The sequence below is a fragment of the Nicotiana sylvestris genome, chromosome 2 (assembly GCF_000393655.2).
Source record: "Nicotiana sylvestris chromosome 2, ASM39365v2, whole genome shotgun sequence".
NCBI lineage: Eukaryota > Viridiplantae > Streptophyta > Magnoliopsida > Solanales > Solanaceae > Nicotiana > Nicotiana sylvestris.
The window spans coordinates 21,709,188-21,720,627 of record NC_091058.1 but is presented as its reverse complement, the minus strand read 5'-3'; the positions used below and the strand labels follow the sequence as shown (position 1 = coordinate 21,720,627).

The 11,440-nt window shown below is 45.4% G+C and overlaps 1 protein-coding gene across 1 annotated transcript; it reads left to right on the top strand.

The window, feature by feature from the left end:
* Positions 1-9,686: 9,686 nt before the first annotated feature.
* On the top strand, positions 9,687-11,237 carry LOC138883462 (uncharacterized mitochondrial protein AtMg00810-like). Its single transcript, XM_070164152.1, has 2 exons — positions 9,687-9,791; positions 10,194-11,237. Exons 1-2 carry the CDS (start codon positions 9,687-9,689, stop codon positions 11,235-11,237), a joined length of 1,149 nt encoding a protein of 382 aa, XP_070020253.1.
* Positions 11,238-11,440: the final 203 nt, after the last annotated feature.

The window sequence follows — 11,440 nt, the reverse complement described above, 5'->3', positions numbered from 1 at the left end:
AATTCCATCCCAAATTACGAATTAAATGATGAATTCAGTGATAGATTCATGTACTCTAGCCAAATCTGAGTTAAAATCACTTACCCCGATGAATTTCTTGAAAAACCTTCGAAAAATCGCCAAAATCCGAGCTCTCTAGGTCAAAATATTAAATAAAACCCAAAATCTCGTATTTATAGAGTACCCCTCAGATTTCAGCCACCGCGGGCCGCGTCAAATCGACCGTGGTCCGCGCTAGCCAATGCGGTCAGCGCCAAACACAACCGCGGCCGCACAGGCCTTCCTCTACAGTGACAGACTTTAGTGTTTTGGCCATAACATTTTCTACAGATGTCTAAATTGCAATATCTTTACCTTTCTGGAAATTAGACACGAAGGGATACAACTTTTGTTTTTGAATCACCTCAATATTCCTTGTATATGAAAAGCTATGAGCTTCCGAAGTAGGACAAATGGAACGTTTCTTCACCGCGGCCGCGTCCACTTTTGTGCGGTCCGCGCGACGCCTACCGCGACCGCGCCCGCTTTTGTGCAGTCCGCTCGACGCCTACCGCGGCCGCTTTTGTGCGGTCTGCACTGCACTCACCGCAGGCGCACTTATTATTGTGCGGACCGCGTGGGTGAGTTCTGGGGCCTGCAACCCTCCTGGACCTGTTGCAACTATGATTTTCGGCCTAAAACATCCCTGAACCTACCCGGGACCCCCGAAACTTCAAACTAATTGTACCAACACATCCCATGACATCGTTCAATCTTGTTCAACATTTCGGAACGCTTCCAACAACATCAAATCACCAATTTAACATAGGATTCAAGCCTAAGAACTCCAAGAACTCTTAAATTATGCTTTCGATCAAAAGGTCTATCAAATATTGTCCGAATGATCTGAAATTTTGCAGACACATCCCAAATGACACAACGAAGCTACTGCAACTCTCGGAATTCCATTCCGACCCCTATATCAAAATCTCGCCTATCAACCGGAATTTGCCAAAATAACAATATCGCAAATTCAAGCCTAAATATTCTCTACAACTCCAAAACCCATTTCGATCGCGCTCCTAAGTCACAAATCACCTCCCAAAGTTAACCGAACCATCGGAACTCACATCCGAGCCCTCTAACATATAAGTCAACATCAGATTGACTTTTCCAACTTAAGCCTTCTTAAAAGAGACTAAGTGTCTCCTTTATTACCAAAATCCTCTCCGAACTCAAACTAATCTACCCGATCAAATAAAACACGGATACGAAGCATAAAGAAGCTGAAATGGGGGAAAACGGAGCGGTAACTCATGAGACGACTGGCTGGGTCGTCACATCCTCCCCAACTTAAACAAACGTTCGTCCTCGAACGAGTCAAGAAACATACCTGAAGCCTTGAATAGGTGAGGATATCTGCTCCGCATATCCCGCTCGGTCTGCCAGGTAGCCTCCTCCACGTGCCGACCTCTCCACTGCACTTTCACTAAAGCTACATCCTTTGACCTCAACTTCCGAACCTGACGACCCAAAATAGCCACTAGCTCCACATCATAGGTCAAATCATCGTCCAACTGAACCGTGCTGAAGTCCAAAACATGAGACAGATCCCTAATATACTTCCGGAGCATAGAAACATGAAATACCGGATGCACGCTAGACAAGCTGGGTGGCAAAGCAAGCTCATAAGCCACCTCCCCAATCCTCCGAAGCACCTCAAAAGGCCCAATGAACTGAGGACTCAACTTGCCTTTCTTCCCAAACCTCATAACACCCTTCATGGGCGAAACCTTCAGCAAGACCTTCTCACCGACCATGTAGGACACATCTCGAACCTTCCGGTCTGCATAACTCTTCTGACGCGACTGCGCTGTACGAAGCCTCTCCTGAATCACCTTCACCTTCTCTAAGGCATCCTGAACCAAATCTGTCCCCAATAGTCTAGCCTCGCCGGGCTCGAACCAACCAACCGGAGATCTACACCGCCTCCCATACAAAGCCTCATATGGAGCCATCTGAATACTCGACTGGTAGCTGTTGTTGTAAGCAAACTCTGCAAGTGGCAAAACGCATCCCATGAACCTCCAAAATCAATAACACAAGCACGCAACATGTCCTCCAATATCTGGATAGTACGCTCGGACTGTCCGTCCGTCTGAGGATGAAATGCTGTGCTCAACTCCACCTAAGTACCCAACTCTCTCTGCACGGCTCTCCAAAACTGCGAAGTAAACTGAGTACCTCTATCTGAGATGATGGAGACCGGAACACCATGCAACCGAACAATCTCCCAAATATAAATCCCTGCCAACCGCTCTGAAGAATAGGTAGTACACACAGGAATGAAGTGTGCAGACTTGGTCAGCCGATCCACAATCACCCAAATAGCATCAAACCTCTTCAAAGTCCGTGGAAGTCCAACAACAAAGTCCATAGTAATCTTCTCCCACTTCCACTCGGGAATAACCATCTGCTGAAGCAAGCCACCCGGTCTCTGATGCTCATATTTCACCTGCTGACAATTGAGACACCGAGCTACATATCTCATGATATCTTTCTTCATTCTTCTCCACCAATAGTGCTGCCTCGAATCCTGATAGATCTTCGCGGCACCCAGATGAATGGAATACCGCGAGATATGGGCCTCCTCCAGAATCAACTCTCTAAGCCCATCCACATTGGGCACACAAATCCGGCCCTGCATCCTCAACACATCATCATCACCGATGGTCACATATCTGGCATCATCATGCTGAACTCTGTCCTTAAGGACAAGCAAATGTGGATCATCATACTGGCGCTCTCTGATGCGATCATATAAGGAAGACTGAGAAACCACACAAGCCAACATCCGACTAGGCTCCGAAATATCTAGTCTCACAAACCGATTGGCCAAGGCCTAAACATCAACTACAAGGGGTCTATCCCCAACTAGAATATATGCCAAATTCCCCATACTCACTGCCTTTCGGCTCAAAGCATCGGCCACCACATTGGCCTTCCCCGGGTGATACAATATGGTAATATCATAATCCTTAAGCAACTCTAACCATCTTCGCTGCCTCAAATTAAGATCCTTTTGCTTGAACAAATGCTGAAGACTGCGGTGATCAGTGAACACCTCACAAGATACGCCATACAAGTAATGCCTCCAAATCTTCAATGCATGGACTATGGAAGCCAACTCCAAATTATGAACGAGGTAGTTCTTCTCATGGGGCTTCAACTAACGAGAAGCATAAGCAATAACGCTACCCTCCTGCATCAACATACAACCAATCCCAACTCTCGAAGCATCACAATACACAATATATGAACCTAAAGCTGATGGCAAAATCAACACTGAAGTTGTAGTCAAAGCAGTATTGAGCTTCTGAAAGCTCTCCTCACACTCGTCCGACCATACAAATGAAATACCCTTATGAGTCCACTTGGTCAAGGGTGCTGCGATAGATGAAAATCCCTGAACAAACCGGTGATAATAGCCTGCCAAACCGAGAAAGCTACGAATCTCTGTGGCTGAGGACGGTCTAGGCCAACTCTGAACCGCCTTTATCTTCTTTGGATCAACCTGAATACCCTCGCTGGACACCATATGCCCCAAGAAAGCCACTGAACTGAGCCAAAACTCACACTTGGAGAATTTTGCATAAAGCTTCTCCTCTCTCAATCTCTGCAACACAACTTCCAAATGCTCCGCGTGCTCCTCCTGACTACGCGAATAAACCAGAATATCATCAATGAAGACTATGACGAATGAATCAAGATAAGGCCGGAACACGTTGTTCATCAAATGCATGAATACTGCTGGGGTATTGGTTAGCCCGAAAGACATAACAAGAAACTCATAATGACCATATCTGGTCCTGAAAGTAGTCTTAAGAATATTCGAATCCCCGATCTTCAACTGGTGATAGCCTCAACGGAGATCAATCTTAGAGAACACTCTCGCTCCCTGAAGCTGGTCAAATAAATCATCAATGCGAGGCAAAAGATACTTGTTCTTAATTGTTACCTTGTTCAATTGCCTGTAATCAATGCACATTCTCATTTTGACATCCTTCTTCTTCACAAACAGAACCGGTGCACCCCACGGTGACACACTAGGCCGAATGAAACCCTTATCTAGGAGTTCCTGAAGCTGCTCCTTCAATTCTTTCAATTCTGCTGGTGCCATCCGATACGGTGGAATAGAAATAGGCTGAGTGCCCGGCACCAGGTCAATACCAAAATCAATATCCCTGTCAGGTGGCATGCCCGACAGGTTTGCAGGAAAACTATCGGGAAAATCCCTCACAACTGGAACAGAATCAATGCTAGGAATCTCAACTCCAACATCTCTCATGAACGCTAGATATGAAAAAAAACCCTTTCCAACCATACGCTGGGCCTTCAAGAAAGAGATCACTCTAACATAATCAGTCAAGCCACGCCACTTGATCCGCGGTACACCCGGCATAGCCAAAGTTACTGTCTTAGCATGACAGTCTAGAATAGCATGATACGGAGATAACCAATCCATGCTCAAAATAACATCAAATTCCACCATGCTCAATAGCAATAGATCGACTCGGGTCTCCAGACCCCCAATAGTCTCAACACATGACCAGTGCACATGGTTCACAACAACAGTATCGCCCAATGGGGTATACACATGAATAGGTAAAGCAAGAAATTCCCGGGGCATACCCAAATAATGAGCAAAATATGAGGACACATAAGAATAAGTAGAACCGGGATCAAATAATATAGAGGCATCTCTGTGGCAGACTAAAACAATACCTGTAATGACAGCGTCTGAAGCAATAACATCTGTCCTACCTGGAATAACATAGAAACGAGCTTGGCCACTGCCGGATCGACCTTCCCCTCTGGGGCGACCCTTGGCTTCCTGACCTCCACCCTAGCTGGCTGGGCGGGTGGTGAAGTAACTAGAGCAGAAGTTGAGGGCTGACCATTCTGCTGAGGCTGACCATCACGAAGTCGAGGGCACTGCCTCCTCATAAGTCCAAACTTTCCGCACTCATAACAACTACCCGATGCTGGAGATGGGGACTAAAGGGAACCCCTCGCACCGGAGTGACTACCTGATGCACTCGATGCAGAAGAACCCTGAGCTGATGGGGCATGAGACGAACTCTGAGCTGGAAGGGCACTGAGTGAAGGCTGGCCCTACTGTGACCCATGATGACCACGACCGGAAGATGCCCCACGATACTCTGGACGGGCTGAATGAGCTGGCCTGAAAGAACAACCTCTACCATGCTGGAATTGGCCTCTCGAAGGAGCACCACTGTAACTGCCCGATCCTCGAGGCCTCTTGGCCTCCCCCTCCTCTCGCTCCCGATGAAGAATCATCTCAATATCACGAGCGATATCAACCACCTCTTCGAACGTAGCACCCAATACTCTCTCTAGTCATCAGAATACGAAAATGGCAGTTAAGGCCATCCATAAATCACCTGATCCTCTCACGATCTGTCGGAATCATCCAAATGGCATGACGAGCCAACTTAGAAAACCTCATCTCATACTGGTCATGGTCATACCCCCTGCATCAACCACTCAAACTGCCTACGCAGCTCCTCTCTGTGGGACTGCGGTATATACTTCTCTAAGAAGAGAGCGGAGAACTGCTACCAAGAAAGGGGTGCTACACCAACCGGCCTATGCCTCTCAAAATCCTCCCACCAAGTAAAGGCAGCCCCCGAGAACTGAAAGGTGGTAAATGCCGCACCACTAGACTCAAGAATCCCTATCGTACGGAGCATCCGCTGGCACTTGTCAAGAAAACCTTGGGCATCCTCACCCTCAACACCACTAAACGACGGAGGCTGGAGCCTACCAAACCTCTCAAGACGACGCTGCTCATCGTCCGGCATAGCTGGTACTACGAACTCCTGAACTGGTACAACCGACTGAGTTGGAGGTGCCCCCGACATCTGTAGTCCCTGCATTACCTACTCAGGTGTGCGAGCAGCGGGGGTCTGATTGCCTCCCCCGGCCTGTGATGTAGCTGCTGCTATAGTGGCTGAAACTGCCTGAGCCAGGCCAGTGCAAACTGATAAGATCTGTGCCAAGGCCTCCTGAAGACCTGGAACCATGATAGGCATAGCTGGTGCCTAAACTGGTGCTGCTGGAGCATCCATAGCTGGAGCCTGATCCGGAGCTGGGGCAGCTGGTGGGTCAACAGGTCTTGCCCTTGCTGCTCTGCCTCTGCCACGTCCACGGCCTCTGGTGGTCTCAATGGGTGGCACTGGTGGTCGTCCACCTCGTTCGGTAGCACGAGTCCTCGCCATCTGCGAGAGAATGGATTAACAAAAGTTTAGCATTCAGATCAACAAGTTTGCACGACATTAGTTTCAAGAATATGAAGTTTTTCCTAAAGGTTCTGCAGACTCTCGAGGATAAATACAGACGTCTCCGTACCGATCCGTGAGACTCTACTAAACCGGCTCATGACTCGCCAGACCAAGTAACCTAGGCTCTGGTACCAACTTGTCACGACCCCAACCCCGGTCGTGATGGCGCCCAACACACTGCTAGGCAAGCCTGACCAACTAGCAACCCTTTCTGCTTTCTTATAAAAATCATTATCAGCTAACACAGTTAAATTGCTAAATTACTCCAATAAGAGTTTAAGACAACGAGTTAAATATGTGGAAATTCAGATGATAATACCACTACATAGCCCATACAGATCTGGTGTCACAAGTCTCGAGCCTCTAGTACAAGTTTAACAACCTAATACATGTCCATCTAGAGAATACTAATTAATAACAAGGATAGAAGGGAGAGATTAGGGCTGCAGATGCCATGCAGCTACCTCGATGCTCCCGGATATGCGCTGCTCAACTAAAATAATCCTCACTCAGCCTCAGATGCACCAGGATCTGCACGCAAGGTGCAGGGAATAATGTGAGTACTCCGACCCAGTGAGTAATAAGGATAAATAATGATTGAGAATAAGAAATCACGGAAAACACAGAGTAATCTATACTGCGACAGTTTAAAAACAAGTAATATGAGAGTAATAGACCAATGGAAGCGAAATGTAGAAATACTACAACAAATAAGCATTTAAGTGACAGACATATAAAGAGAAATCAACACATAGAACGGTACCCTATAGTACCCGCTGCGACGTGCAGCCCGCTCCATTTATTTATCGTCGACGACGCTCACTGGGGGTGTGCAAACTCCGGGAGGGGCCCCTTGCGGCCCAAGCGCAATATCAAGCCATCTCGTGGCATCAAATCTAGGCACTCGGCATCATATCAATATCAGTATAACACTGCTGCGGCGCGCAACCCGATCCCATAGTATCCTCACATCTGGCCCTTGGCCGTACTCAGTCCAGAAATCAAATAAGCCCCTCGGGCAATAGTAAAATAGTAGTTCTCAACCCAAAACATCATTTAATATATCTTTTAGTTTCAAAAATCGAGTAAAAGTGGTTGAGTTGTAAGACAGTAGAAAACGGTACGACTGAGTTCAAGTAGTAAGTCAAACAGTGAGGAAATAGTAAATAAACTCCTCAAAGGGTTCAAAGAATTGGCAAGAAGCCCAAATATGACAATCAGTCCAAATAATGATGATAACAAATAAGCTTTAATCAAATACGCAATAGAAGCATCACTCGGGACGGACCAAGTCACAATCCCCAATAGTAAACGACCCGCGCTCATCTTCAAGCGCGTGTCTCACCTCAATATAGCACTACGATGTGTGAATACGGGGTTTCAAACCCTCAGGACATCATTTACATTCATTACTCATCTCAAACCGGCGAAATCTCTAGCTCGTGACGCCTTTGCCCCTCAAATCGGCCTCCACGTGCATCGAATCTATCAAAAATCAGAACGAATACATTACAATATGCTAAGGGAACAAAGCCCAAGCAAAAATAATCAACAAAGGACACTATTCCCGAAATTACCAAAACCCGAGCCCCGGGCCCACATCTCGAAATTTGACCAAATTCACGAAACTAGAATCCTAATACTCTCACGAGTCTAACCATACCAAAATTATCCAATTTCGATACCATTTGGTCCCTCAAATCATCGTTTTACATTTTTGAAAGGTTTCACAATTTCTTTCCCAAATTCCATCCCAAATCACGAATTAAATGATAAATTCAGTGATATATTCATGCACTCTAGCCAAATCTGAGTTAAAATCACTTACCCCGATGAATTTCTTGAAAAACCTTCAAAACATCGCCTAAATCTGAGCTCTCTAGGTCAAAATATTAAATAAAACGTAAAACCTCATATTTATAGAGTACCCCTCAGATTTCAGCCACCGCGAGCAGCATCAAATCGACTGCGGTCCGCGCTAGCCACTGCGGTCCGCGCAAACACAACCACGGCCGCACAGGCCTTCCTCTGCAGTGACATGCTTTAGTATTTTGGCCATAATATTTGCTACAGATGTCCAAATTGCGCTATCATTACCTTTCTGGAAACTTGACACAAAGGGCTACAATTTTGATTTTGAATCACCTCAAAATTCCTTATAGATCAAAAGATATGAGCTTCCGAAGTAGGACCAGCGGAACATTTCTTCACCACGGCCGCGCCCGCTTTTGTGCGGTCCGCGCGACGCCTACCGCGCCCGCTTTTGTGCGGTCCGCGCGACGCCTACCGCGGCCGCGCCCGCTTTTGTGCAGTCCGCGCGATGCCTACCGCGTCCGCGCCCTCTTTTGTGCGGTCCGCGCGATGCCTACCGTGTTCGCGCCGGATTTTGTGCGGTACGCGTGATGCCTACCGCGTTCGTGCCCGCTTTTGTGCAGTCCGCACTGCACTCACTGCGGGCGCACTTATTTTTGTGCGGACCGCGTGGGTGAGTTCTAGGGCCTGCAACTCTCCTGGACCTGCTGCAACTATGATTTTCGGCCTACAACATCCCGGAACCTACCCGGGACCCCCGAAACTTCAAAATAATTGTACCAACACATCCCATGACATCGTTCAAATTTGTTCAACATTTCGGAATGCTTCCAACAACATCAAATCACCAATTTAACATAGGATTCAATCCTAAGAACTCCAAGAACTCTTAAATTATGCTTTCGATCAAAAGGTCTACCGAATCTTGTCTGAATGACCTGAAATTTTGCACACACATCCCAAATGACACAACGAAGCTACTGCAACTCTCGGAATTCCATTCCGACCACTATATCAAAATCTCGCCTATCAACTGGAATTTGCCTAAATATCAATTGCGCCAATTCAAGCCTAAATCTTCTCTACAACTCCAAAACCCATTCCGATCGCGCTCTTAAGTCATAAATCACCTCCTGAAGCTAACTGAACCATATAAACTCACATCCGAGCCTTCTAACACATAAGTCAACATCCGGTTGACTTTTCTAACTTAAGCCTTCTTAAAAGAGACTAAGTGTCTCCCTTCTTACCAAAATCCTCTCCGAATTCAAACTTATCAACCCGATCACATAAAACATGGATACGAAGCATAAAGAAGCTGAAATGGGGAAAAACGGAGCAGTAACTCATGAGACGACTAGCCGGGTCGTCACAATCACACTTGGAGCATTGTTGTATTTCTTAGTGGGAAGAAGCCTATAAGGTGTAAGTGGGTCTACGAGATTAAGTATAAGGCTGATGGCACTATTGAAATGTATAAAGCTAGGCTTGTTATTAGGGGTGACACCCAGGTTGTTCCCTTTTGTAAAGATGTCCATTGTTAAGTGTCTAGTGGCTGTTGCAGTTAAGAATGAATGGTCTTTGTTTCAATTAGATGTTAAGAATGCCTTTCTATATGGTGATTTGGAAGAGGAAGTATATATAAAGCTTCCTCCTGGTCTTTCTGTCACTACTGCCTCTTCTTCTTATTCTTCTTCTTCTTTTTCTTTTTCTCCTTCTCCTTCTTCTTCTTCTCCTCCTCCTCCTCCTTCTGCTTCTTCTTCTTCTTCTTCTTCTTCTTCTTCTTCTTCTTCTTCTTCTTCTTCTTCTTCTTCTTCTTCTTCTTCTTCTTCTTCTTCTTCTTATTCTTCTTCTTCTTCTTCTTCTTCTTATTCTTCTTCTTCTTCTTCTTCTTCTTCTTCTTCTTCTTCTTCTTATTCTCACTTGGTTTGTCATTTACAAAAATCTCTCTCATGGAAATGGTATGCTAAGCTCTCTCAAACCTTATACTCTAGAGGTTATACTGATTCCCTTAATGATTACACCCTGTTCATCAAGGGTTCTCCTAGTCATATGGTTATCCTTGCTATCTATGTTGATGATATAATATTAACGGGAGATGATCTTGCTGAAATCACAGCTTTGAAGTCATTTCTGGATGCGCAGTTCAAAATCAAGGATCTGGGCGCTCTTCATTATTTCTTGGGGATTGAGGTTTCTTCTTTACCTGGTGGTGTACTCCTCAATCAAAAGAAATTTGTATTTAATCTTTTGCGGGAATTTGATTGTCTAGAGATTGCTTTTGTTGTTTGCCCTTTGGACTTAAACTCTAAACTGAAGACTGATTGTGGTGATCTGTTGGCTCAACCTGAGAGTTATAGAAGTCTAGTTGGGAAGTTGTTATTTCTCACCTACACTAGTCCTGATATTTGTTTTGGGGTGCAACATCTCAGTCAGTTTCTTCAATCTCCAAGAGTCCCTCATATGGATGCTGCTCTGCATATGTTGCGGTACCTTAAGGGAACTCATGATCTTGGCCTATTATACTCTTACTCCTCTGATTTCACCATTTTAGCATATTCAGATAGTGACTGGGCAGCCTTCCCGGACACCAGGGGATCTGTTACTAAATTCTGTGTATTTCTGGGTGATAGCTTAATTTCTTGGAAGTCTAAGAAGCAGCATGTTATGTCTCTTTCTTCTGTTGAGGCTGAATATAGAGCTCTCAGCAAGGTAGTGACTGAATTGACTTGGCTTACGCGGGTTCTAGCTGATTTGGGTGTACAGGTTTCTCATCCTATTTTTGTATTTTGTGACAACCAAGCAGCTATTCATATTGCCAAAAATCCTATTTTCCATGAGCAGACAAAGCATATTGAGGTCGATTGTCACTTTGTTCGAGGGAAGCTTTCTGATGGTTTCATTCAACTTTCTCATGTTTCCACTTCAAAGCAGCTTGCTGATGTTCTCACTAAACCTTTAACTGGGCTGCTTCATCACCAGTTTCTTCTCAAGTTGCAGGTATTATCTCCCTCCAACTTGAAGGGGGTGTTGGACTCATGGACTATTTGGCATCTGGGCCCAAAAGAAAAGACTGATTAGCATAGCCTCTATTTATTTTACCACTTATATTTAGGCCTATTATAATTGCGGAATTGTCCCAGTTATGTTCAATAGTTAGTCTTTCTAGACTTTATATTGCATTAGTTATGTGTATATTGGGTTGTATATAATAAGCATGGTCAACCCAGCTCACCCCATCGGGGTAATTTTATCATATTCAGCTCTAGAAAGATCACTACTAG

Bases quoted from the DNA above. Each gene is read 5' to 3' on its own strand.
- LOC138883462 (XM_070164152.1), top strand. From the start codon at position 9,687: ATGTCCATTGTTAAGTGTCTAGTGGCTGTTGCAGTTAAGAATGAATGG. The intron at 9,792-10,193 runs GTATATATAAAG...CTGTTCATCAAG, and splicing joins ATGGTGATTTGGAAGAGGAA to GGTTCTCCTAGTCATATGGT.